This window comes from Meleagris gallopavo, chromosome 23, assembly GCF_000146605.3.
Source record: "Meleagris gallopavo isolate NT-WF06-2002-E0010 breed Aviagen turkey brand Nicholas breeding stock chromosome 23, Turkey_5.1, whole genome shotgun sequence".
NCBI lineage: Eukaryota > Metazoa > Chordata > Aves > Galliformes > Phasianidae > Meleagris > Meleagris gallopavo.
Genome location: NC_015033.2, coordinates 2,624,092 through 2,651,991, shown reverse-complemented (window position 1 = coordinate 2,651,991; position 27,900 = coordinate 2,624,092). Strand labels below are relative to the sequence as shown.

Genomic DNA, 27,900 nt, shown 5'->3' with positions numbered 1-27,900 from the left:
ACTGGGAGGGGTTTCCCCGCTCGCGGGGCTCCCCGCCCGCCGGGTGCGGTGGCAGCGCGGCAGTCGGTGCGGAGCCGTGCGGAGCCATGACGTCCCGCAGGTAAGGGCTGACGGCTGTCCCCGGCCCTCCTTTTCTCCCCCCTCGTTGCCGGGCGGTTTGGGGGTCGGTGTTGGGAGTGAGGCTTTGCTGCCCCGATGCCCCATACGAAGTGTTTTCTCCCTTTTCTTGCCCCTGTCCCGCGTGCCGTTGCCTTGTAGTTCGTGGTTCTGTGGGACGGTGGGAGCAAACTTACTAACTTGCTCTGAGGGGGGGTGGGAGTTTGCAATGAGGCACTTGGAGCATCCGGAGCGGTGCTGGCGTATCTGTTTCATAGCTTTGCTCTCTTTTCTGCGGTGGCAGCAGGAGCCCGTATAGCACGAGGGCATCAGTCCCCGGTTCCTCCTTCCCTGCTCTGCTTTCGGGAAGGGCAACCACCCACCCGATGTCTTCTCTGTTGCCCCTTTGCCGTAAGAGCTGAGAGCAGCAGGACGGGGTTCCCTATAGCTGCCATGGGGCCGGTCCTTCTCCTTAGCTCTCGTGGCACAGGGTGACTTGCAGGGGCCGATTCTGCTGTCAGAAGTCAGTTGTGGTTTGGAGAGCCCCGGGATGGGAGTAGAGCGGATGGGCACCTCGCAGTGAGGGTTGGTTACAGGCAGGGTGTGCTTGTTTGGTGATGGGATGTGGGCAGGACATGAGCTGGGGGTCTCTGGAGCATCTGATAACCCCAGGTCCTCCTTATACACATTTATACAGTGCTGTGATTCAGAGTCTTGGCTGACTTATGGGATTTTTGGGTCTCTCTGCCATCCAGCTCTGCACGCAACAGGTGCTGAATGGTGTTTTGTGAGCATCCCTGCTCTGTCAAGGGCTTGGAGCTTTGTGGAGCAGCTCTTGTGCTGTTGCCATCATCTGTTGCCCCTGTTCCTCCCACCCACATGCTGAATGAGTTGCCCCTGGGCCTGCAGCACTGCTCGGGTCCTTTCTCCCAGCAGCATCACATAGTGTACCAGCCCTAGTGGGATGGAATCGTTCTCTTTTTGCATTTGGACAATGCCCTTCTCCCTCTGGTTGAACCCAAGGTGCACCCTCTGAGCTCATACCTATGCTGCTGGGCAGCTGGGAGCGGCTCCTGGAAAGGAATGCTCACTACAAGGCCCAGCCAAACTGCTGCCATCAATCCTTTGTGCATTGTCAGCATTGCACCTCCATCCTTTCCTCCAGGCTCACATGGGATCCCTTGGAATTAAGGGCGCTTTGGCATTAGTAGACTGATGGATGGTGTGGAGCTGCTGTGAGCCTGGGTGCCCCGTTTGCTGTGACTGTCCCATCCTTATGCCCTTCTTAGGGCCTTGTATCAGTGCTGGTGAGTGAGTAAGGGAGAACCAAGCCCTGCTGCAGCCGTGCCATCAGCAACGCGGCACCTGGAGCATGGGTTGAATGGCAGCTGGTGCTTTGCCCTTGTCTGCAGGGCCAGGTTTCCTGTGATGCTGCAGCTGGGAGGAAGAAAAAGTCTGGAGGAAATGAGGAAATATCACTTTCTGACGTCTTCTTCCAGAGTAGGGGTTGCCCTGGTCCCCAAGTGGGACCGGCTGCTTGGTGGTACCCGTGCTGTGAGCTGTGGAGGTCTCTGCTCCTCAGTCCTGATGCTGTGGTTCCAGCATTGTGCATCAGCTGCATCCCGAAACCTTTCATGCTGCCCAGCCTCCCTCATCTGCTGCCATTACCAGTGAGAAAACACATGCTTCCTGCCCCGACTGCAAATGTCAATATTAAGCTGAAGTATTTGCAAGAGATGCTTACTTTGGCCTTTGAGTGCAGGAGGGAGGTGGTGATTCCTAGTGCAGGAAGCACAAACATTCTGATTCCCATCCCTTTTCCAGCAAGGGAATAAGAACGGTTAATGGCCCAGCTCAGAGAAGCAGAGCTGCCATTGCCAAGGAGAGGGCTTTGGATTGGGCTCTGGGTGATTTTCCAGCATCCCATGGCTTCCCCAGGGCAGCAAGCTGTTCTTGTTACAGTCCCAAGACAAACGTGGTGCTTTCAGCCCCGAAACACGTTCCTGGGATGCAGCTGTATCTCCTGTGGGCTGCCAAGCAGAATTCCTCGCCGTCTGCAGTGGGGAAGCCAGAGTTCCAGCTCCTGCAGGCTCAGGGTGAGCTTCCTCTGCGGTTCTGGAGCTGCTCACAGCTCCTTCCAATGAGGTTCGAATTACTGGGCTCCTAGGAGGTGTTCCGTCCCAGGGATGGGATGAATGGCAGCTTTGTGTTCCAGGAGCTGCCGGGCATTCCAGGTGTGCACACGAGTGGCTCTGCAAGCACTGCTTCAGTCCTCTCCCTGCAGTCAGCATGGAGTTGTCCCATTGCTTTGGCAGCACCCTGGGCAGAAGCAGTGCTTGGGCACCTCTGCCTCGTGGGATGCACTGGGAGGGATGAGCACAGCTCCCATAGCCCTGTGCTGTGCTTCAGGAAGCATGCGTAGGACGGGGCCTAATCAGATGATGGGGCTGCTGTGCTTGCAGGCTTCCTGCACAGGGCTGAGGGGAAGGAGGAAATTCTTCACATTAACCCAAACTGGAAAGCAGGAACTGTGCCTTTCCTGTATATGTGTTCTGTTCGTGCAAATAGCTCCTGCTGCTGTTGTATCCATAGTGCTTTCCAAAGGTCTCAATTGCTCGCAGTGGGTGTAGCTGGGGGAGATGTGTGCTTCAGCATCTCCTCCTCAGCTGGTGCTGCACACATGTCCCCATGTGCAGGTGCTGCTCCAGCTGCAGCAGATGGTCTACCAGGGTGTGACTGTGAGTTTGGGATCTGGTGGAGGAGGTTTTCTGCATCCGCTTGCAGATGTTCCCATGCACCTGCTGCATCTTTGAGGTGCTGCTGGGATGGGATGGGCTTGGTGCCTCCATCCTGGAGCAGAACGTCCCCTGGTGCAGCAGCGTGCACGCACAGGGCAAACTGCAGCAGTGATCCCTGCTGACCCTATGCAGGAGTTGGGAGTGATTCTGCTTATCTCAGTGGTGAACGCAGCAGTGGGGGAGGAAGAGAAGAGGTGAGCTGAGCTTTGTGCTGGGCTGGGGCTCGCTGTGACTGCCCTGATTGCATTATCAGGCAAAGAGCCCATGTCATGGCAAGTGTCTGCCCGAGGCTTCCTGCACACCAGCTGGCTGCGTGCTGCTTGGCCTCTGCTCTTCATCTTCCCCAGTGAAATGCAAGCTGATCCACAGGCTGCTGGCTGGCCAGGGAGAAAAAAGGCACCAAACAATGGGGAGAGATGCACACAGCCTGGTGCACAACTCCTGTGCAGCCTGAGCAGGACCAGAGCTGCTGCCATCACTGTGCCCATGCTGCCCATGGGGTTTCCTTTCAGTGCTGCAAGCTGCAGCTTTCGCCTGCAGAGCCACAGTGCTGGGGTTTTTCTGTTTGTTTTTTTTCCTTCCTCTCTGCAAAACAATGGCTTTGAAAGTTCCCTATTTGGTCAGCTGGAGGTTCCAATTGGCTATCCAGAGAACTGCTGCTCCTTCTGTCTCTGGACTGAGGGCTGGTGGAGGTGGTTGGTTCCCTTTCTGTGCAGGGTGACACAGTTTTGGTCCCTGCTCATATTCCCCTGCTTCTCTCCTGGCCCTGAGCTGGTGGAAGAGCTGTGAGCTGATGGGGGCTGAGCAGACCGAGCCCCTTCATATCTCTGAGCCACATCCTTTCTACGTAAGGGGGATTCCAAGGCTGGTTTTGGCCTTGGTTTGTTTATTAATTTATTTGTTTTTGTGGTTTTTTGTTTGGTTTGCTTGGAAGTGGGGGTGTGTTGTTGTTGTTGTTGTTCTCCCCCATCCTTCCTCCCACCCTCCTGAACTATTTCCATCGCTCTCCTCTCTAAGAAGTGTAACGAGCCCCGCCACTGATTAAATTCTAAATATAGCCCTGGTATTTTTTCTCCCTCCAATTCTTCATGATGTATCAAGGTAAAAAATAGCCTTGGCGACTCTTCAAAGGGGACGTGGGCCTGTTATGGGCTATATTTTCATCTTGACACCCTGCCCGGGTCCAAAATAGACCTCCTCGTTTTTAATTAGCTCGCCAGGTTATATAATCCTGAAAGCTGAGGATTTCTGGGCTCAGCAGAAGCACGCGTGATGTCGCGGTGGGGACGGAGCAGCCTTGGTGCCAAGTGGGGAAGCCAGGATGAGGCCATCACCTGGTTCTTCTTCCCTAGGCTCTGCTCTTGCCTTTCTTCCTCATTGCCTTGACTTTTTTTTTTGGTACCTGGGGAGGAAGCTGTTGAGTGAGAACTCCTTGGCCATCTGGGTTGCCTTGGAGGTTGAACAGAGCCATGTAGATGTGGCACTGAGGGATGTGGTCAGTGGGCATAGTTGGGTGGGTTGGTCTTGGGGGGGATCTGAGAGGTCTTTTTCAATTATAATGATCCGAACAAGGAGCCTTTTCTCACTCCTGGCTGAACGGAGCATGTTGGTTTTCCCACAGTTTGGGTCTGGGTGCTTAAGCTTAGGAAAGCATCACCTTCCTCCCGTCATGCAGTAGTTGCTGGACCCCAAACATGCAGCACAAAGAGGCAGCGCATCACAAAGCTTCTGAAAACCTTCTAACCACCAGATGGAGCAAAGGACTTTAGAACAACTTGGCCAAACTTTGGCCAGGGTGTGCTATTGGGCCACCACTGTTGTGCAGTCCCTGTGCCTCACATTGTGTTGCTTCCTTCCCCCAACCTCCTCCTGCAGGGAGAGCATGGGGTTGTCCTGGTGTGGCTTGATGAGAGGAGGCTGCAAGCATGCATTCACCATGAGCCCACTCCTCACCCATTGGCCACTGAGTGCCCAACAGATTGCAGTTTTCCTACTCTGTGGCGTGTTTTTAATTGTTGGAGCTTTCTCCAACTTGTGCTGTGCCAGCAATGGGGTTTGAGCTGCACCTGTAGCTCAGCCAGGAGTTTCAGTCGTGCTCCCATGGGGGTTGGGACCAGAGCTTATTGCGGTAGCAGCAGTGGAAACTTTCGGTGTTGTCGCCTCGATATTCAAAGCTAATAGAAACTGGCACGCTTTGAGAATCACAATTAGCGAGGAAGTCATGACTCTGAAGCGTTCAGGTTGGAAATCAGCAGGTTTTGGTGTCCCTCCTGAAGAAAGGAAGAAGAGGGATGTGGTACATCTATGATTTGAAGAGGCTTCTCCAAATCTTGGACCTCCAGTTTGGTTGATGTTCCTAAGCACGTTCAGGGATGGTCCTGTGGGAAGGGAAGGCGCAGCTCCAAGGAGGGCTGACAAAACCTCCTTTCCCCCCTTTTTTTGCTATATCATCACAGCTTTTATCTCCAGCATCTCTGGTTCTCATCCATGCTGCTGTCTGCCCACCTGCAGCACTGAGCACGGTGCATGAGTGCAAGCAGGGAAGTGGTGGTTATTATAAAGCACAGGTTTGCACAGAAGTGCTGGTAGCAACCAAAGGAAAGGCCTGTACTGGAGATGGAGGTGCCCTGGGTTGTTAGCCAACAGTTCAGCCCTTCCCTGGCAGTGTGGTTGGATTTCCAACGTTGCCTTCAGCCATGGAATGATGCCTCCATGATTCCCTGGTCTGGGTGCCTCGTGTTGGCCGTCAGAACAGATGTGGCCAGGACTGAGCTGGGTTAAAGGGAGGCAGTGCTCCACACTGAGCCTGCTGCTGATCCCTAATCTCCTCTGTGCCTCAGCTGCTCTGCTGGCACATTAAGGGCTAGCCACAAAGCAACCATAATTGTGCTGAGTGTCTGCGGGATAATGGACTAAATACTCCGGATTGCAGCAGCAGCCGCATTCCCAGCCATTTAATGCCTTGATTGATGTGTGTGCAGCTTTGTGCCAGCCCACAGCCTTCTGAGGTTTTGTTCCTCCTGCTGTAGGAAGCTGCTGGTGCAGGGATGCCGTGGCCAGCTGTCCAGCTGCAGGGCTGTTGTGGTCCTGGGTTTGCTGGGATTGGGTTTGTGCTCTTCTTCCTGCAGTCGGTGGGGAGAATTAGGCTCTGCTCTGCACCACCTTCACCTGTTTCTCTCCGTGGATAAGGATGCAGGACTCCAGCTGGTGTGCAGGAATGGGGTTTCCATGTCCTTCCAGCTGTCCAAGAGTTGGGTTGGATTGTGCTCCTTGTGGAGGCTCAGCCACCTTTGGTTCCAAGCAGGATGTGTTGCTTGGTGAGGGACCAGGGCAGAAATGGGGTGCACCAGCATTGTGAATCCCACTTTCTATTGGGGATGACTGCTTAAGCATACATTAGAAAACCCCAAAAGCAAAAGATGCTTTGGAGCACTTGAAAACCTCGCTCTTCCCAAAGGCACCACTGCTTCAGCCCTCTCTCAGCTCTGGAGCAGAATTCTGGAGGAGGAAGTCCTAATGGGGAGCATGGTTTGGATGCAGGAGCCCCATGGCATGTAATGTTGCCATGAGCCAGATGGCTTCTCTGTCCCTGGCAGCACACACTGCGCTGTGCTTACCCTGCTGGTCCCCTTCTCTACACCCAGCTCACAGCTGCTGGGGCTGTGCTGATAAGAGGATGAGATGACTTCCTTTTCTTCTCTCCACCCCCTCTCCCGTCCACAATAACTGTGCTTTTTGGTACAGAACCAGCTGTCACCTCTCTGCTCGGAGCGTCCCATGCTCCACCACTTTGGGTAGGGATGTTCCTACTGGGCACCACGCTGCCTGCCACGTCCTAGAGCAAGCTCCCACCTCCTGTATCCTACAGACCTTGCTGCCTTCGAGCTCTCCTGTGGTTTCCGTGGACTAACAAACCTCTCTGCACACCCAGAAGCACCGAGGAGTCATGGTGAGGTAGGATGTCTGCTCTGCCTTTGACAAAGGGGAGAAGGCACAGAGACCAAGAAAGGTTTTGTTGCTGTGACGGGATGTGAGCTACAAAGGTGTGGGTGCTGGTGGAGTGGGAATAGTGATTAACAGTGCTTATTAGCAGTATTTCTGCAGAAGTGTAGCATTCTCTAGTGGAAATTACCCCTCACCTGCCTCTGCAGTGATGACGGTGACTTTCTCCTTGCGCTGGGAAACACTGTGTTGGCAGTTTCATTAATGTGATTATTAATAAAGTGGCTACCGTGAGGCTGGCGGTGCTGAGCACAGCCCAGGAGGGGTTATCCCTGCTGGGAACAGAATGTTATTTATGGCTTGTTATTAGATCTGTATCTCGCATTACTTTGTTAGCAATACTGCACTAATGGCTGCTTATCTCTCCGTTTGCTGTAGCAGAGCATGCTTTGCTTTGCTGATAACGAGCATCCCAAGGCCTTTCTGCTCACTCTCCTTCCAACGTTGCTCCATCCCATCTTATAGGAGCGGTGGTTTCTCCTTCTCTAGCCTCTGCCTTCAATGTGTTGTGCTTTGTGGGATCGTGGCACAGACGTAACCAACCACTCTGCTGCTCCAGGAGGAAGCGCATCGCTCAGACAGCAGCTGGGCTGCTTTCGTTCCTGCCTGCTGCGATGTATTTATTTGTAATGCCCCAGCAGCCTGGCAGGTGGGCTGTAGTGTAATTTTAGCTTGTTTAATGAGAACAAAAACATCTGCGATAGACAGCAGAAAACTCTCATGAACTCTTGGAGACCAACAGGCAGTGCTTGGCCGTGGTTAAACCGTGCAGTTTCTGGTGGTCCCAACAGCAGAATGCACACTGAGGTTGATTCAACCATAAGTTCAGTTTGGAGAGTTAATTCAGAAAGCGTGGAAACTGCAGCTGAGAAGAACACCCTCCCACACCTTTGCGACTGATGGATTCAAAGGAGCTCGAGGCACTCGCTACACCTTTTTTAATTAAGGGAACATGGGTGTAAGTCCTCTGGGTAAGCTGGAAGAGCCCCAGCTTCCTGCAGGGAGCAGAGCTGGGTGTGTGAATGCGTGCTGGCCAGATGGAGCCAGGTCTGCCTCTCCCACTCTGGAAATGGGGAAGAGGCACAATTTGTACCTTTTTTTCCCAGCAGTTTCGGTCCCGTGTTGTGATTCTTCTCTTGCTGTGTGGATCCCGTAAGGGGTTTTTCTGCTTTCTTTAAAGGCAAACCCAAACTATCTCAGTGTCCTCGGGGCATTGGGCCCTCATCCCACAGTGAGATCAGTGGGATGCTGGGAAGGGGATGGCAAGATGGGAAGATGCTTGGTGCGCACTAATTATCCCCCATATCCCCCTGCTTTGACCTGATGCTCACTGTGCAATAAATACCCCTGAGCTCAAGCAGTGCATGCACTCAGGTCTGCGCAAGCTGCTGTGCTCAGGGTCAGAGCTGCTCGCTGCAATGAGGCGAGGAGAAGGCAGCAGGTGCTGGTCTCTCTCACATCCCCTATGCAGCCATGCAGTGCTGAGGCAACCCTGCTTCTGGCTGTAGGGGAAAGCCCTGTCACGGGCTCATGCACTCTCACTCTGCAGAGCACACCCTCATCTTCGTCTGCAGAGGATGTATTGTTGTGTCATGGGTCTTAATTTTGTCCGTGGTTTCCTCTCCTGGTTGCTGGCAGCCTTTATCTGCAGGGTGCCAGGCTGGATGCTGAAGGATGTTTTCCATGTGTGGGAGGGGCTGTGCTGCTCCATGTCCCATCCTCTGCTTGGGCCAAAGGGAAGAGCGTGAGCGTGACTCTTCCTTTTCATTCTCAGTGCCCATAGCAATGCTCTCACACTTTGCTTCTAGGAGCAGAGCAAGGCGTTTGGTCCATAAGGATCACTCAGTGATGAAAATTGCATCCATCACAAAAGGAAGGTCTGCATTTGCAGGCTTTTCTGCTTCTTTTTTAATTTCTCTTCTGGCTTTTCTTCTGGAAACTGCTATTTCTGAGCTGAGCAACAGCCTTGGATTTCCCCCAGGGAGTGAACAGGTGACCACATAATTGCATTTGGACCCTTCTCATCTTTGAAGATAGCATTTAAAAAGAGTACAAAGCGCTGGGTGGACGTCAGCAGCCCATGCTGCCCTGGTTTCTCTCCAATATTCTCCTTTCTAGATGTCACATCATGAGCTCTTGGTGCAGGGCTCACCCTCTGGGACCTTCCTGTGACATCTGTGCCTCAGCTGCATGGTGTGATGTCTCTGTGTCCTGGTGTTGGGCAGATTCAAGGAGTTACTGGGTTGCTTCAGGCACCTAACCAACTTGAAACTCTTTGTTGAGAGGCTGTTGCAGCTGGTGAGCTGTGCTGCTGCTTTTAGGAGGTGGTATGGATGGATCAGAAGGAGAAAGAATGGGATGGTGTGTGTGGGGTTTGGGGGGAGGGGGAGGGAAGGAGGATGTGCCAACAGCAAGCATGGACTGGAATAATGGGGACTGAATAATGCAGATAAAGGGATTGAATCAGACGGAGTAGATGAGCACAGACTCCTGCATGTGTCAGGGAGATAGGACAGATGTGGATTTATATTAATTAACACTTAATGAGGCTCCAGCCTCATTTTCTTTGCCTGAAACCACTCTGCCCTGTGCTCTGTCTTGCGATGACGTCTATGGAAACCATTGCCAGGCTTTTGTTGCAGTGCCCAGCACAGTGCTGTGGGTTCATTGCTGGGCTGCTGCATAGGGGCAGGATGAGACCTCCTGTGAGCTGAAGGTGGTCAGAGCAATCAGCACCTCATCCTTATGGTGGCAAAGCCATTTTTGCCCATTGCTGAGCCCCTGCTGGGTTGCTTTGCCCCGTCTCTCCTCTTCTGGCACAGTGTCTGCGTTGTTCTGCTGGGGTTTTCTCTGGGGAAGTCCCTGAGTGTGCACACTCTCACTGACTGTGTGCCTTGAAATTTAATGGAAAAAGGAAAAAGAAACAAAATGCTGAACAAAAGCCAAGCTCTTTGCGCAGGGCATTGGTGGAAAGCTGCCCTTTCTCAAGGAGGTTTTAGCTGGAGATGCGCATCCTCAGCCTGGCTACCTGCTAGACGCTGGGGTTGCTGGTGGTTGGTGATCTGCTCCTTCTGAAATACAGCTTGACTTCTGCTTTGCAGCAGAAGGGTGTTTGTTTTCTTCCAAAGCAGCACATCTTGTCCTCTTGCCTGCTTTGTGTTTTGCTTTTTCGGACGTTCAACCATTCTCCAGCTATGGTGCAAGGAGCTGGGTATCCATGCCGAAGCCGTGGCAGTTTATCTTGCTTATCCAATTACCCAAAGGTCCAGCAGTTCCTCTGCTGTTAGTGCTGAAGGTTCATTAGGAACCTCAGTGATATCCCATGAAGAAGTGTGGTTGCCTCTGTGCTTCTCCATCCCAGGTCTACTGGAGGCTTTCTTTGGGATGGCATTCAATCCTGTTGGCAAAGGGGCATGGAAGAACTCAAGAGTGCCCCGTCCAGCCCGTGTGGGTGGTGGAATTTGGCAAAGTTTGTGTGTGTACTCACTCAGAGAGAGTAAGAAACCATTGGGGGTTGGGAATGGGTGAACCCAACCATTCTACGATTCCCACCTGAGCGTGAGATTGACAGCAAGCAGGTTTCTATAGGAGTGACTGTTGCACCCCAGAGAACGCAAGGCAGGTTGTGTACCTTCTATGGGAATGGTTATGCTGATTTTTAGAATGTAATAAGTTGTTGGGAGTTGTTTTCCAGTTGTTAACAGAAGTCCTGGGGGATATGAGATGTTGGGCACGGTCACGGCGAGCTGTCATGGTGCTAATTGCTTTAGGAAAACGAAAATATTTACCTGTATGTAGAGCTGAGGAGGTTTGCAGGGTATGTTTATTTAGAACATTCCCTTGGGGCTGTGCCTGCTGTAATGACTCTTCTGATGGGATTTGCATCGAAGCAGGCTAGAGACAACAAAGGATGCTGCTGTGGGTTTGAGATGCTGTACGTGCAGGCGTGCCTGTGTAGAGCAGCTTTCAATGAAGATGTAAACACTAACGATTTTAGCATGGAAGCATCGTGGAAACAAAAGCAGCTTCGCCATAGAGTTAACGCACACCTCGCTTATTTCTCTTCTGTAAGAAGCCTCTGTTTATTTGCTTGGCTGCTAAGAGCAGAGTGCAGCCTGCCCTGGATGTGGGCCGGGAGGTGGGTGGCTTTGGCAGGTGCCCAGGGTTGGTGGCCTTTGTCCCTTTGTCCCCCTTTTCCATCTCCTTGAACCGAGCAGTGCTCACCACACACCCTGTGTGTAGGCGTTGTCTCTTGAGCCAGATTAGCTCTGATCCTCTCCAAGCCTGACAAAGACAAGTTGCCATTAAAACACTCCACTTTCTCCTACTCGCCCTTCTCCTACTCTGCCCTTCAGACCCAATGAACATCGCAGACAGGAGGTGCTTTCCCTGAGGATGCCCCAAAACGAGTGCAGTGGAAGAGCACATCCCAGCTCTACAGCAATGGCTTTAAGGTGGTGAGCAGTGCTGGGGCAGAGCTCTGTCCCTCAGGTCCCTCAGGCATTTCCAGTGGCCCATCTGCTGATGGAGCAGGATGCTGGCACCCAGCATCCCTACTGCCACATCTCATTTTTATCCCAAGGCATGAGGATGCATTTCCAGCAGAAAAAGCATAGCAGTACATGGGAGTGAGCGTGAAACAATGGCACGATTTTAATAATGATTATTTTTTTTTTCCCTCTCTCGTAGGCTAGAGATCTAGTCTGGATTCTCTTTATTTGCTTTCCTCCTATAAATACTGCAGACCTCCCTATAAACAGCTGTGAGCACACAGTGCTGCTCCTCCAGGCGTGGTCTGTGGGAGGCAGTTTGCAGGCTGTGATGCCCTCATGCAGTGAGGGATGTGTGGGTGGGTGCTTTCTTCTCCCCTGCTGTGTTGTGGGTTGGTTCTGCTTACCAACAAACGTACTTCAGTAAAAGCCTAGTGTGAAAAACAGCTCTGAAGATGCCTTGTGCAAGCACAACTTGTTCCAGGTCGGAGTGAAGTCGGTTGTGTTGGTGAAGGTCCTCCAGCTGTGATGGCTGTGACCTCCCTTGTAGTCCAAGCCTGATGTGGTGAGGTTTGTTTTGGTGTAGGAATCCATGGGAGAGGTGCAAACTTCTGTTTGCAAAGGGCTTTTTCTCTTTTCCCCCTCCCCTCCCCCCCTTCTTATTTCACTTCTGAGTTTGGCAGTTGCCTGCCTGCTTTCTCCTGCTTGTGAGGGCTGTGGGGGTTTCCTCCCCAGCTCGTTGTTTGTGCTTTTTGCAAGCAAAATAACAAGCAGCCTGTGTGTGCTTGTGTGAATTGGTTCGTGTCCAAGCAGTGGGAGTGATGAGGGAAAAAGGCACTTAGCGTTTGGGTTTCTGTTGGGTGGCACAAAGAGAGCAGCAGAGTTGATGGGCCCTCAGATGTGATCCTGTAGGCTCTTTCCCTGCCTCTCATCGGGCTGTGCTGTCCCACTCCTTGTTGTCTGCAGGGGGAATCCTGCTTATTCCCATGCAGTGTTTTGCGGAGATTAAGATGCTGGGTGAGGTTGGTGCAAGTTGATTTAGCAGCTCTGCTCAAAGCAACTGCAAGGGAGGAGGAAGAGTGCTGTGGGTCACTTCCCTCTGTTCCCATCCACCCAACCATCTATTTGGAGAGACATGGGATGCACAGCCCACTGCTCCTGGTCCCCAGGATGTTGTCTTGTTTTCTCCTGCTGCGTTCTCAGTTGTTTTTATTGCCAATATTAGGCATTCAGAACAAACCACGATGCGTGGCCCTTGGCAGCTTCGCCTTGCCCCTGAGCTCCATTAAGCTCCATTAGAGGCTCGGTCCTCGTGCCAGGAGGAGTTCTGCAGTACAGCTAAGTGCTGGCCCTGCACAGGGTGGGTTTATAAAAGGGTGTCACTGGTGATGTCAGGAATACAAGGCTTGGAAACGTTGGGATTCCTGTTTACCATTTATTTGCGTGGTCCTTTCCTAATAGAGCCGCCTTCCTGCAGAACTTTAAACAAAACTGTTTGGGTTGTGGTGTGAGGGAGGAAATCTCAAATTGTGGAGGAGACTGTGACATTTCTTGACCTTTTCAATGTGTATCTCTGAGACAAACACGCTCTAATGTTTGTAGATTCGGTCTTTGGTTGTGTTTCCCAAGGCAGGCTCTCAGCGAGATGCTGGCTTGTACAGTTTCATGCCGTGATGTCTGCTGGTGCATGAGCTAAAATGGGAAAGCATTTTCCGTGGTTCTCACTTGGGGTGCTCTTTGTGTGATGCATGAGATTACTCAAAAGAGCCTGGCATTTAGAAAGTGGAATTTCGGTGGCTTCTGAAACGTTGAGCCATAGAAGTGGTGCCACAAGGGAAATTGTTAGCCTGGTATGCATATTTAGCACATGTTAAAGCCTGGAGAAACACCAGTTCTTGTGATTTCATCAAAAGCTCTTGATCAAAAGTGATAACATCAGAAATGAGATCAATGGGTAGTTTGATGTCACTTAAAACACAAAGATTGCATTGAAGCAGTGTGTTATATGATGAAACATCTTTCCCTGTGGGTCAGCTGCCTCTCTTTCCCATTACGTAAATACACTAATTGCCTCATGTTGCAAACCAGAGCGTGGCTTTCCCTCCTGGTGGGGTTTGAAAGGGACATCTTTTTGCCATCCAGCCAGGGCAGGACCTCCTTTGGGAGAGGAGTTAGGTGGAGAGAGTGAAGGGCTGAGGCTTGTATTCTTGCTTGAGAGAATGAGAGGCTTAGTGCTTTGGTAGTGGAGCTTTCCTTTTGCCACCATAGCACGTAGGTGGGGGCTTCTGAGTGAGAGCTGCCCCTACAGCATGCTGGGTGGGGGTCAGAACTGGCACCCAGGGGCTGTCGTTGCCCTTTCACATGTCGCATTTGCACTTTGCAGGTGGTTTCATCCCAACATCAGTGGCATCGAGGCAGAGAAGCTGCTCCTGACCAGGGGGGTCCATGGCAGCTTTCTGGCTCGGCCCAGCAAGAGCAACCCTGGAGACTTCACTCTCTCTGTCAGGTAAGGAACCAGAAGGTGTGAGGAAGGGGCTGTCCATCCTGCTCCCATTGGCAGGGAGGTGGCTCTGCACGGAGCTGACCTCTCTGGGTACCACTCGTGGCACGTCCTGCTGGAGCCAGTGGTACAGAGCAGGAGGATGACGTGTTCAGTTGAGTTTCTAGGGGGAGCATCTTCCATCCCCAGCCTGAATGAGTCATCTCATCTCTACTTCAACAGAACATCATGAAGCTGCCTATGGGGGTGATTCAGTTTGTGTCCATAGGGGAAGAAGAGGGAAAGAGTGGCATTGACCCAGCAAGTCCCCGTTATAAGAGGATAAGGGGAGGAGGATGTGCTGTGACCACCTCCCATGAGAACCACCCAGCTGGTGCCTTGCAGGGGGAGAGCTCAGCAGAGCTTCCTGCAGGCACTTGTAGTGTAGAAATAGTGATTTCTGTTCAATTTAAACAACTCTCATTTTGTTTAGGAAACTCCAGTGACTTTATACATCCTTGCACCACCGCTGTGTTTAGAGAAACTTTGTGCAAATGACAGAAGGAATGAGAATTTCTTCATTTCTTCCCCCCCCCTTGCAGTCCTCTCTGTGCTTGAACCTGCGTTCCTCCTCCTGCAGGAGTTTGCAGCTGCCTTGCTTTGTACATGCTGCCTTTTGTGGCAGGGAATGCTGCCTGTTTCTCCCAGCTCTGACCATTGGGGCATGGATGGAGCTTTGCAGCTTTTATGGTGTACTGGCAGGGCAGGGATCCAACTCCACTAGCTCATCCATCCTCTCGCAATAAGAAGTGGCTGAGAGTTAATGAGGGAGGTGGAAGTGCTGCCTAATTAGAACGGGAAATAAAGCCAGAGAGCTGCCTGGAGCAAGCAATGACAACAAGGGGATGCATGTGAGACAGGGTTGGGCTTCACGTGAGCTCTGTGTCTCTTCTCACGTAGTGCTGTGAGTCAGGGTGTTGCCTGACTGTACAGCAAAGCCCTGGCAGCACCTGCTGAGCCGGGCACTGTGCAAGCAGACGCAGGTTGTGTCCGTGCAGCAGTGTCGTGATGTGGAAAGATGCCCAACCTGCAGTGTCATCACCCTGAATTAGCAGGGAATTGCTTTGCTATGAGAGTCGTGCCCACACCTGCATTACTGCACTCGGGCTGCAGAGTCACGCTGCGATCTGGTGTCGTTTCCCTCCCTTGGCTCTGCCCTGTGCTCTGCTGCTGTCTGCAGTTTGGTTCTTCCCTGTCTCCTGGTTCCCTTTCTCCCCTGTGTGGTCCCAGTGCAGTTTTGTCATTGCTGTTACCTCTGTGCCCCTCTCTGTGGCAGGTTATTGGAGGGAGGCTGGACCGCTGCCTCCAGCATCGAGTGCTGTCATTAAACATTATTTTGCTCGTAAGATCTGGAAATGCCCTTCAATTGTGAGCAGTGCTCTGTGTGTCACGAGCAGAGCAGCACGGCGTGCCTTGGTGTGATGGTGCTGAGCAACACTGCACAGCCCACTCAATGGAAAGTCTGACCAAAAGGAAACCAAGGCTGTGACATGTACCATGTACCATCATGTTTCCAGGAAAGCACGTGAACCATGACACACCAGCAGAGAGGCATCTTGAACTGAAGACAAGGGAAGAATCCTCTGCATGGATTGCTTTTATCTATCAGTCCTCATCTCCGCCTGGTTCGTCCCATCTCTCTGTCTTTATAGAATTGTTCCATAGTCCTGAGCATGGAAGACTTGCTTGGATGTGGTCCCTGGTTGGGTTCTGCTTCTACTTTATCTGAACAATGTGCTCTTGTCCCCCCAAAACGTGGTCATAAATGGTTTTGGGAATTGGAGTACACAATGAATAGGTTCCTTTAGAACAAGCGATACCTCTTTCTCTTCTCTCGCCCTCCTTCCAACCTCTTCTAGGATTTCTGAGAGACAGTGAAAGGAAAGGCAGCTCTGTTTAATTACAGAGAGGATGTGGGCTGCAAAGAAAGCAAGCGATGGAGTTCTGGCCGAGCAGACCACACACCAGGTGACCCACGTGCTGGTGTGCATCCAGATCCATATCCCTGAAGAGGAGCTAGGAAATAACACTGCAGAAGTTACAAGTTTTCCATGAAGTTCTACGTCTGCTCCTTTCTTTAACTCTGCATATCCTTTCAGCCTCTTTTTCAAAACCTTGGGTCTCATTGTAATAACACCTCCCAGCCTTTGTAAGGCCCTGAATACAAGTTGGTAGTGAAGGATAGGTCTAGTCCTGCTTTCTCCAAGCTTGATGCCTGGATGTTCCTGGTGTGCTGGAGCTTCAAGGGAATGCAGACCTTCAGCAGGGCTGATGCAGGTGTGCAGAATTCAAAACCATACCTAATCCCTGAAATCTACTTGGCTGCATCTCTGATAGCGTGGAAATGTCACTTGTTGGCGGGTAGTGAGTTTCGTCTGAGAGCCTAAGCTGTCATCTGATTGAAACCAAACATTCAGCAAAGTTTCTAAGCTCTGTGGGAAAACCTTCCAGCTTTGCATAGAGAGCCTTCGGGGGTTTTTGGGGTTGCTTTTTGCAGCTTGTCAGAGGGGTCATACATGCATGCTGTGAAACTCTAGGTTTTTTCTGTCTGATGCAAGCAGGAAAAGCACATAACTTAAGAAGACTCTATGGGATGCAAGAGAGAACTGTACTTATGATGTTTAAAGCAGATCTTTGCTTTCAACGACAGAAAAAGAAAGGATCTGTCTTGTTTTCTGGAGTTGAGTTGGATTTTATTGGGTTTTATTGTTATTTTGGTGTGTGTGTTGGGTTTTTTTTGCATGTTCTTCTCAACTCCATTGCAAAGAACAGCAGGTTGTATCCACATTGGCTGTCAATGCAGTGTGGACTGAAAACATTGGGCTGAGATTCACAAGTTGGGTTATTTTGGATCAGGAAACCCTGCTGTATATCCAGCGAGGCAGCCGTGCTGTCCATGGAAATAAGAACAGTTTTTCACACCGCCAGGAATAACTGCTCCGATGCTTACTGTAAACAGAAGGCAACAATTCAACAAATATCCTCATTTTGTATTTAAATTGTGCTCTGGATGGGCTTGGGGATCAGTATTCATTTCAGAAATCATGATGTTGGCTGACAGCAAATTGCTTTATCCGAATTATCCTGAATGCATTGCAAACTCGCTCCTTGCATACTCAAGTCCCTGGGTCTTTCCAGGATCCATTTTTTTCTTGCTGCTCATTGGGGCCTCGCACGAGCCCTCCTGTCTCTCTCGGGGTCAGAGATTGCCTTTTGCATGAAGAGTGAAGCTGTTGGAGCAGCCGAGCCCTCGGGCATGGGGCTACAGAACCTCTTTGGGTGTCTCTTTGTGCTTTATGTCAGCAGCCGGCGTGCTGAGGGCACAGTTCCGTGGATGGGCTCGCATGGAACCCAGCTCTGCCCCAGCAATGTGCTGCCGAGGTGACGCAAACTCTGTGAGAAGAAAAGAAGGGAGAAAGGAATGGATCAATGCCTTTTGTGTTCAGCCTGACCTTGGGGGCCGAGGGGATGAATGATCCCCATTATTTCGCTGCTTTTCATCCCCGAAGAGCTCGATGGGATGGCGGTGGCTGAGTGAACGGAGCCTTTTGTGGGCCTACAGACTGAGACGTGTGGGGAGAAGGGAACTCCGGAACCTCGAGCCAAATGGCCAAAGCACAGCGTTCATCCTCTGCCTTCCCTGTGGTGGGAGGGCTCCTGGTGTCCAGCTGCTGGCCTGGAAGATCGAAGCCAAGCACCAGCTTGGAGAAGCACGACCATTGGGGCCCAGCTTTCCTCACAGCCCGCTCTCATTTCCATCTCACAAGCTCTGCTCTTGCCCCCAAAATGGGGGGCTGGAATGGCAGCAGCAGGTTTTCACGGCTCAGGCCTGGCAGTCAGCCTCGTGCTCCCCTGGTGGTGCAGGGTGATGGCAACGGATGCCGTGGTTGTTTCCTCTGGGTTGGCTCTAATTGGAAATCACCTCAGTGCCCGACCCAAGCCAGACGGAGCATCTGAGAAGAGCTGTGTGAGCACAACCTGTAATTATGGATTCTGCCTTGACGAGCTCCCTGCCGGCAGCTGGGATGGAGCGTGCAGGGTTGCAGCCATCTGTCAGGGCAGCGTTTTGGGCAGCACCTCATGGCATGTGGGGACTGAGGCAGAATCTCTGCTAGAGGAGGCTCAGAAGAGGGTACACAAGGCTGTTAGCACACTGCTGCCCAGCTTCTAGGGGCTCTTGGAGGTGTGGCACACATAGACCTCATTGCCCAGCTCTGCTCTGCCCTCCTCTTGTCTCATCCTCCAAAGACTGATGGCTTTACTCTAGCACACCTCATTGGACAGCCAGCTGCTTGTCCTCATGTCTTCCCCCAAACCTCTTGAAAGCCCAAAGCGGTTGCTGTTAAAATCCCCAAGACAGGTATCTACAACTGCAACTTTTACCTAGAGGTTACCACAACTCTGGGTGATGTGAGTGCATCCCAGGGGTGGTTTGGCCCATCCCATCGCTGCCAGGGGCTGCTGTGTCCCTCCCCATTCATCCCACAGTCCTGATATCTATCAGGAGGTGGTTTTTGTGGAGCTGGGACTAGCCTGATGCTATCAGACCTGTTTTTCTATGGCACTGCCTGTTCTGCTTAGAGCCGTAACTTGCTGCAGGAATGGAGCAGCACCACAGCTGAGAGCTCTTCCTCCCATTTAACCTCATGCACAGAGCGATGTAGCATTTCTAATTTCACGCTCCGTGAAATGGCTTTTTTGTCTGACCTGATATGCAGCTTCACAGCACCTTGGGTCTCCTGCATCTCGCTGTTGTGGTTGCTTTAGCAACAAATTGAGAGAGGCTGGGAGCAGCTCAGCACAGTAAAAACAACAACAACAACAACAAAAAGAAAGGGAAAAAAAAAAAGAAGAGAGAGAAATTTGCCCAGATTTACAAATCTCTCTGACCCAGCTTTTCTACCAAGCCTTGGAATTCCAGCCACATCTGCTAGGTTTGGTGGAGCTGCTGCTGAGTGCATTTAAAATGCAATTACCCTGCGTCTTGGAAAGGCGTCCTGGAAAGGGAGGCTAACTAAGTGCCCTTCTGCCCCACTGACAGTCCCATCTGCCTTTCTTCCCCAGGAGGAACGATGAGGTGACGCACATTAAGATCCAGAATACAGGGGATTACTACGACTTGTACGGAGGGGAGAAGTTTGCCACCCTCGCAGAGCTGGTGCAGTACTACACTGAGCAGCAAGGGCTGCTGCGGGAGAAGAACAGCAATGTCATCGAGCTGAAGTACCCCCTGAACTGCCAGGACCCGACCTCGGAGAGGTAAGCTGAGCCCAATGGGAGCTGCTGTGCCAGCTGCAGCTCTGGGAAGCCCCTCTAGTGAGGTTTTGCCACTCGTACCACACTGCAGCACGGGATGAGCGGCCGCTCCTGTTAGCAGTCCTGGAGAAGTGGAAAGCCCCTCCAGCTGGGTTTCCCCCTGCTCTGCCGCCAAGAACAGTCTGGCTTGGCAGAGGAGTTCTGTAAGAGCCTGTGTTCCAGACCACACATCTAGCTGCATCAGGGAGAGGAGAGGGAAAAGGGCCCAGGTCCTCTAAATATAAGAAGTGACGGTGGTGTCAGAATATAGCAGGGTGCGTCAGGATCGCAGCATTTCCGGGACCTGCCCTTGATCAGCAGCAATGCTGTAAGCAGTGCTGAGCTTCTCCATGCTGCCCTGTCCTGCTTTCTGCTGTAGCTCACGCAGATCTGTGATGCTGGTTTCTTCTCCAACCTGGAGGAAGGGATTTTGCTCTGTAGAGGTCTTCCCAGTATGGCTTGGAGTGGCTGGGAGGGGGATTTAAAAGCCTCAGCCTGGTTCTTTGGGCCAAAGTGTCTGAGATGCCAACTCATTGCCCCTGGAAAAGTATTTTGAGCTACTGGCTGGCAGGCCAGCATCTTCAAAGGCAGCCTACATTTCTCTAGGGCTGCAATGTAAGTGTAAGGGGATGGATTAGGAGAGATGAGATGGAGGACATGAGTGTGTGAGTGCAAGCCATATGCTACCATGGAAGGTGGAACAGTTTGTTCCTGTTCACAGAAGGGCTCGGAAGAGCTGAGCATAGCCCCCTGCTCTCTCCAGGTGACCTGAGAGGTGGGCAGCAGTGACCACAGCAAGGTCCAAAATCAAAGTCCTTTCCAAAAATGGTTCCCAAAGCATGCCAAAGCCTCTCGTTTTGGGAGCCCGAAGATGAGTGCTCTGTGAACATCATCCCAAGCAGGAAGTGTAGCTCTTGTCTAAAAATGATGCTCTGTGCCTTCTTCTGCAGATGGTACCATGGGCACCTCACTGGCAGGGAGGCAGAGAAGCTCCTGACGGAGAAAGGGAAGCCAGGCAGCTTTTTGGTGCGGGAGAGCCAGAGCAAACCGGGCGACTTCGTGTTGTCAGTGCTGACAAACGAGGATAAGATGGAGACGGGGGACCGCAAACCACACGTGACCCATGTGATGATCCACTACCAGGTGGGCAACGTGCTGCCCTCGCTCACCTGCCCTGCTGCCCCAGCTGGGAGCTGTGCATTGAGCCTCACCGTGCCTCTGTCGCTCTCCTGCAGCCAGATGGGAAGTACGACGTGGGGGGAGGTGAGAGGTTTGACACACTCACAGACCTGGTGGAGCACTACAAGAAAAACCCCATGGTGGAGAAATCTGGAGCTGTGGTCCACCTGAAGCAGGTAGGATCTGCTGTTGTGCACAGCTGTCGGTTCAGCCCTCCAAAGCGGATCCAGCTTCTGCCAGTACCCCCCAAGAACCCATTTTTCAAGGGAAAAGGAAGCCTTTCTGCTGTTGAGAGTGATTTCTGCTCTGTCTCCATCTGTCCTTCAGCCATTCAACGCCACTCGCATCAACGCGGCCAACATTGAGAACAGAGTGAGGGAGCTGAACAAAATGGCAGATCACAGCGAGAAGGCCAAGCAAGGGTTCTGGGAAGAGTTTGAGGTATGGGAGGCTGCCCTGCTCTGTCCCACTTGTGTCTGCAAGTGAACAATGTCATCCCTGCATGAGAGTGCCATGGTTTTCCATCTCCTTGCAATGCCGTCGTTCCTTTCCCTGCTTTCAGTGTTGGTTGTCTTTCATTGTCTTTTCTTGTATTTCTCCTTCATCCTCCAGCCTGTTGTTCCCTGCAGGGCTCTTTGCCTTCTCCCCCAATTAGGGACCAATTATGTCCCTCACCAAACTGTATCTCAGCCCCCTTCCCCTCCTGCCACCACTCCCTCAGCCTTGGGAAGCTAAGCAGTTTGTTATAGGAGCCTCCACGTCCTCTTGTGTGCCTAAAAAGTTTGTTCTTGTGTGCTTTGCCCACAGATGCTGCAACAGCAGGAGTGCAAGCTCCTGTACCCCAGGAAGGAGGGGCAGCGACCTGAGAACAAGTCGAAGAATCGCTATAAGAACATCCTTCCCTGTAAGGAGATGCTGAATATTGTGGGCTTTTTTTCTCACTATGACTTCTACAGCCTTGTGTGAGGCTGGGTAACCTTGAAGAGCTCTCTGATCACAGCTGAGCTGGAGGGAGGAGTACTCTGCCCCTTTGGAGTGATCCAGTTCATTCATGCCCTGCTCTGTTCCCTTTTTAACCTGGTCCTTCCCCTTTGCTTAGCAAATGGGTACACTGCTATCCTCTTCTTGTGCTGAAAGTCCACATATGCTCAAGCGTAGTTTAGAAGTGACGCAGAGCCACAGCTAGAGGCTGCAAAGGAAATACTGGTGAGCTTGAGCTCAGTCTGTAGCACTGCCTATCACCAATATCCACCCAAGTGACCGGAGAGACAACGTGGCTGTGAACCAGGCAGAATGCACTGCTATGTGTCATTAGGAGAGCATCGTGCACCCTTTTCTGCAGTACCTCCTCGTGTCTCTTCCCACTGAGAGCCTCGTCGGAGCCCACGGTTGGCCCTGTGCATGGCACTGCCCTCCTGTGCTCACTTTGTGTTCCTCTCCCTCAGTTGACACCACGCGGGTGGCACTCCGAGACGTGGATGAGAGCGTGCCTGGCTCAGACTACATCAATGCCAACTACATCAAGGTACTTGGGAAGGGAAGGCAGCACGTGGGGCTGTGTTTGTGGTGGGGGTGTGCAGTAATGGGACCAGCCTTGAGGGAACAGCAGTTCAGGAGCCATTCTGTTTCTCCGGCTCCAGACCAAGCACGGGGTTTTTCTGCTGTATCCTCAGGGACCTCATCATTCTGACACGTTCTGTTTGCCCTGATCTAAGAGTTTATCTCAGTCTGCTGCTTTCCTTAGCTGTCCAGAGAGTCCCAGGGGACTGACCTAGTCTCTCTGTCATTGCCCATTATCACAGGGGTCAAATTATAATCGCCATCTGTAAGCTGAGAGCTGCTCAAAGCTGCATTTCCATCAGTGCTACTCTGGCATTTACACACCAAGCTCTAGAAAACCTTCAAGGTTGCTTTCTTACAGGCAACCTCTGCAGGTATCTCATGGCCTGTGCTCAGTACTGTGTGCCACAAAAGTCCCTGGAGGCAAGCAGATTTTGCTGGTGATGTTGGCTTCTGTTGAAGCTGGTGATGGGAGCTGGTGATGGGAGCAGTTCATGTCCATGGATGATGAGCGGGGGAAAATCTGCTGGCTCCCAAACACTGCAAGACTTTGCTGCTAAAGGATGCACTAAAGCAGTTCTCAATCCCTTGCTCTCCTCAGAGCATCCCTGAGGATGGAAGGAACTCGGAGCATTGCAAGATCTACATAGCCACCCAGGGCTGCCTGCAGACAACAGTGAATGACTTCTGGACCATGGTGTACCAAGAGAACAGTCACGTCATTGTCATGACAACCAAGGAAGTGGAGCGGGGCAGGGTGAGAGCTGCTGCCAAGCCCCAGTGTCACCTGCATCCTGTGCCAACCTGGGAGGCTGGATGCAAACTAGTTCCAAAGGCTTCAGAAGTGAAAGGCTGGGTAATTGGTATGGGCTTGTGTTAAAATGTGAAGTGGAATCAGTGATTAATTAATCTGGACAACCGACCTACCTGTGTTATCCTGCTTGGACAACTGCAAGCCCTTGCCCATGATGGCAGGGACTTCTTGCAGCAAGCTGGGAAGCAGAGCAGGAGGTTGCAAGCTGCTGGGAGGCAGGAAAGTAATTGCAGAACCTATACAAACCCCAGCTCAAGGAAATGCTCTGCAAGTGTGGTTCTCCTTAAATTTTTTGCACTACTGCTGCTCATCCTTTGACCACAGAGCATCCCTGGGTGATACATCTGGGGTCCGTCCCCCAGCTCCCCTCTCTTGGCTCACCAGCAGCTCTCCTGTGTTGCTACAGAACAAATGTTTCCGCTACTGGCCAGACAAGGGCTGTGCCAAGGAGTATGGCTGCATCTGCGTGCGAAACATCAGCGAGCGCGAGGCACAGGGCTACTACCTCCGGGAGCTGGAGATCCTGCACATGGACAGGGTGAGCTCATGGTGGTTCCTCAGCCCTGGGAATGGGATCTGGAGCATCTCTTGGTTTTTACCTAGCGGTCCCATCGCTGAAGTTCTGGGCTGTTTTGTTCCAGTTTTGTTGGTGGGAAAGGAATGGAGATGTGGTGGCACTGAGGGATGTGGTACACTGGGTGATGGGTTGGCAGTTGGACTTGGTCTTAGTGGGATTTTCCAACCTTAATGGTTTAATATATGAAGGGGAAGCCTGGTGCTTCTTCTGATGGGTGCTGGGTCTCTGCTCCACACAGGATGAGCGTCCCAGGGTGGTGAAGCACTACCAGTATTTCAGCTGGCCAGACCACGGGGTGCCCAATGAACCGGGAGGGGTTCTCAGCTTTCTGGACCAAGTGAACCGCACACAGCGAAGCATTCCAGACACGGGGCCGATCATAGTGCACTGCAGGTAGGAACCAGCTCTATCATGGGGACGGGGAGCAAAAAGGGAGTCTCTTCCCTTTGGTAACCTACATCTGGCCCATCACACGGTCTGGCGGTGGGCAATTGGGAAACAGAGGTGATACAGGTATGCACATAGGGAAATATAGCCTTCCTTCTCTTTCTCTAGTGCTGGAATAGGACGCACAGGCACCATCATAGTGATAGACATTCTGGTGGATATTATTCACAGGCAAGGTATGTCTCCATGTCAGTCTTGTGACTCTCACTGTTTGCCTTGTTATGAGATAAGCCTGCTCAGGTGCAAGCAGTGGTCCATGATCTCCTAGCAGTGGGTTTGTCTCATTGTGGGTTCAGGCTTGATCCTAAACCTGGAGTGAGAGTGACTTTTGTAGCATGTCTGGACCCTCAGTTCTCTTAGTGGGAGCATTTAGGCAGGCGGACCTTTTTCAGCAGTGGTTGTATTTATTTCTTAAACCGCAAAAGGAGTGATAAGCCAGAATAATTTCTCAACCTCGCTGCCACTTCCCACTTTCTGGCTTTTGAGCAGGTTTAGACTGCGACATTGACATCCCCAAAACGATCCAGATGGTACGCAGGCAGCGCTCTGGCATGGTGCAGACAGAGGCCCAGTACAAGTTCGTTTACATGGCTGTCCAGCAGTTCATTGAAGCGGAGCAGAAGAGGCTGGAGGAAGAGCAGGTGAGTCCTGTTCAGCTCGGTTGGAGGAGCAAGGGCACATCTTGCCCCACACCAGGCACCGCAACCACTTCCTTTATTCTGGACCCCAAATGCCGCCCTGAACATATGGGAATAAACCCACAGCCACTCCTCCCTGCTGGCATACGGGATCCTGCAAGGCTTCCTTCTGCGTCAGCCCTGAGTGGGATTTTAATGTATTTGCATCCTATTTCAGAGAAGTAAAAGGAAAGAGCGAGACTACTTGAATATTGGATACCCTCCTGTGGAAAAAGGCAGAGCCAAAGGGCAGCCCCCTTCACCACGAGCCCAGCCTGTGTAAGTTTCTCTGCTGAGAACAGGACTTTCTGTAGCAGCAGGAGGATGGCTGGAGCCTGGTCCCCAGCACGTATCCTTCCTCTCCCATTCCTGAAGCCTCACCAGTTCCTGGCTGTTGGATGGAATGGCTCAAAATAAGCAGGTGATCCCACCACGCTGCTAGCACTGTGACAGCAGCCCACCTTCCTCTTATGGGAAGGGCAAATTGACCTTGGCCTGTGGTATCTCGAACCTCACAGGCTACGGGGAGGGGTAAAGGGAACTTGGCCAGGCCACTGCCTGCTTCCGACCGGCCACCTGTCTCTGGGAACACATCCAGAGCAGCGAGGCTGTTCACAACAAGGCTTTGTTTCTTGACAGGGCTGATGATGAGTCAGCTTCCGTCTATGAGAACCTCAACATCAAAAGCCCAAAGGTTTCAGGGATGAGTAACACGGGGCGATAGAGGAGCTGAAGGTGAGGCTGTGCAGGTAGGAATGCTTCCTTTGGTTAGGCTGAGTGTCACCACTGTCTGTTTACAGTGTTGGATTTACTGTTGGGTTTATGCTGTGTGCTTCAGTGCATGCAGATCTCCACTGCTCTGCTTGCATCAGGGAAGCCAAATAGGCTTTAATGAAACGGGACAGAGCTTAAAGATGTGGCTGTGTGGCAGAACGGGGAGAAATGTGAGAATGGGATCATGCTTGTTTTAAAGTGTGCCCGGAGCTGTAGGGGAGAAACTACATAAACAGAGAGATTTTGGATGCTGGGAGTACCTCAGCTCTGTGTCACATCAATGCACTTTTCTCCCAGTTGTAAGCCGTGCCCTTTCTTCCTTCTTGCTTAGACCTGCAGGACTTACAGTGTTTACGTCCACCCTTTTCACATGCTGCAACTGTGGACAGTGCTTTTTTGCCCATTTTGCCTTCCCCGAGCACCTTGGATTCAGCGAGGAGCTAAGAAGCAAGCAGAGCCTTAAGAACATGCCTTGAGCTAACTTATTCTTGAGAAGGACCTTCTCCTGGTTTCCCCTGTATCAGTAGGTTGATATTTATGTGGAAGTGCCTCTGGACATTTGTTGGGCATCGAAGCTGTTTTAATTGTTGTTGGTGTTTGTGTTTTCTTTTTTTTTTTTTTTAATTTTAAGATTGTTATTTTTTACATGTAAATTGTTAAGAATGGAAATGCCTATTTGCTTAGGAGCTTTCCCAGGGTTGCCCACTTAGGGCATTAGTCAAGTATTAGTGCACTTCAATATGTTCATTAGGTCAATCATTTCCGAGCTAGAAGTGTTTGCTTCTAGGCTAATTTCCAGGCTAACTTTGCTGCCTTGAAGGTGGGAAGTAGCACTGCCTGGATCCCAGGTATCTGTGCCTCTGTTGATTCTTCTCCTCACACTTCTGGCTGTTGCAGTTATAGCTTTCTATGCAACCCTGCTGTACAACAGGTGAGGTGTGTGTGTGTGTGCTTGGAGCTGCGTGTGAGCATCATGGCAGGGCTGGGAGGCAGAGGTGGGCACCCTCACTTTGGTGTGAGTGTTGAGCCCTGAAAGCCCATCTAGCTGGAGTTTGCTGACGAGCAGGAAAGCAGTTTGACTGTGCACTGTGCTTTCAGCCCCCCTGGGTGAATAACACACCCTAGGATGCTGAGCTGAGCTGAACTTGTAGAGCTGGGTCCCTCTAAGCTTGATGCAGCTCTGCTGTTTCCTTGCTGTATGACCTCTCCTTCCCCCCACAGCTATATGACAAGTGCTGTGTGTGCTGCATTGGGTGCTGTAGGAGCACTTAGGATTTGACCAGTGCCACGGAGATGAGTGTGTTACTGGGTGGAGTGTTCCAGCTCTGTTGATGAATCTTGACTTGTGACTGCTGGGGCTTCCTGCTGTTCCAGCCCTTCGGTCTGCAAATAGAACCCCCCTTTTTGTAGGATTCACTGGGGTCAGAGTGCCAGTGTTGACTTCTGGAGCATGCAGGGTGCTGATGTGCTCCGGGGTCACTGCCCCTCTGCCTGGTCAGGGACCTTGGTGCCCAAGAGCCTGCATGAGCAGGAGGGGCTGAATGAAAGCACGATGGCATCCCTTGGCTGTATTTCCTGACTGGTCTTCCTGGTCCCTACTCACAGGACAGGAAAACTGTTTTATTTTTATTGCACTTTTAATAAATGTTGAATATTCTCAAAGCTTTTCTTATTCTTTTCCCCCTCTCTTTTTAAGTGGTTGGGAAAGTGGCTGACAATCAGTGTGGACAAGGGGCCTCCTGAACATCTGTGAGCTGTGAGATCAGTGTGCTCACTGTTTACCACCCATGACAATGGGTGTGATGGGGCTGAAGATGCCGTTTCCCTCCCCCCTGCCCTTAGGTCTCATCAGTGGGACTGAGAAGTAACGTAGTTGCACATGACAGAACACTTCATCACTGCTAGTGCCAGTTTGCTGGGCTTAATCTCAAATGCACCTTTTACAATGAAAGTGCCTTCTCTGCCCTAAGTCTCAGTGAGCCACTTTTTCCAAGAACGCACTTAAGCTGGTGCTGTGAAGATATCCTTCCAGCAGCAAGTGGATGGGATGATGCAAGGGAGAATCCCTGTCGAGCCCAGGGCCTTTGGCAGAAGTTGTTGCAGTGCCTGGACTAATTTCTGCAGCCATGTGGCTGGCACAGATAATAGCAGCCTGCAGCTAAACAACAAAGGTGGTGCAGATACAGAAGGCACTCAGCAGCTTTACAGAAGTTTTGCATAGCAACGGACTTGGGGTACTTCTGCTGCTGCTTCAGCCTTTTGTATTTCAGATCAGATTTGCTGCAGAGAGAGACTGAAAACATCTTTGATCCAGCTGGGAGGAAGCGAAAGATGAGCAGTCTTTGCAGCTTCTCCTTTTTCAGGGGTGGTTGTGCCTGGGACAGCATCACTGGGATGGCAGTAAGTATGAAGGTAGAGGATAAAGAGTACAGCTGTGCTGCTGCTGCATCCAGTAAGGGGGGAAACAGGGAGTAAATGTTACACACCGACACCTTGCATTGTATAAAACATAATTTAATACATCCATGGTACTTGTGTACAATCCTGTCTCACATCCATGTGCTTGAATAAACAAGATTTAATTGTAAGCCGCCTTCTTCATGAAGACCATTGTTAACCACTGTCAGAAGATCACTGAGTTAAATAAAAAGA

At 51.5% G+C, this 27,900-nt stretch overlaps 1 protein-coding gene across 1 annotated transcript; it reads left to right on the top strand.

Annotated features, from left to right (window-relative positions):
- On the top strand, window positions 1-27,410 carry LOC100541480 (tyrosine-protein phosphatase non-receptor type 11-like). The gene is made up of 16 exons (XM_010722772.3): window positions 1-100; window positions 13,770-13,892; window positions 18,990-19,184; window positions 20,171-20,363; window positions 20,456-20,575; window positions 20,727-20,840; window positions 21,207-21,303; window positions 21,845-21,924; window positions 22,561-22,716; window positions 23,180-23,311; window positions 23,589-23,743; window positions 23,906-23,973; window positions 24,287-24,438; window positions 24,653-24,753; window positions 25,114-25,223; window positions 25,580-27,410. Exons 1-15 carry the CDS (start codon window positions 87-89, stop codon window positions 25,196-25,198), a joined length of 1,785 nt encoding a protein of 594 aa, XP_010721074.1. The 5' UTR covers window positions 1-86; the 3' UTR covers window positions 25,199-25,223; window positions 25,580-27,410.
- The last annotated feature ends 490 nt before the right edge of the window (window positions 27,411-27,900 follow it).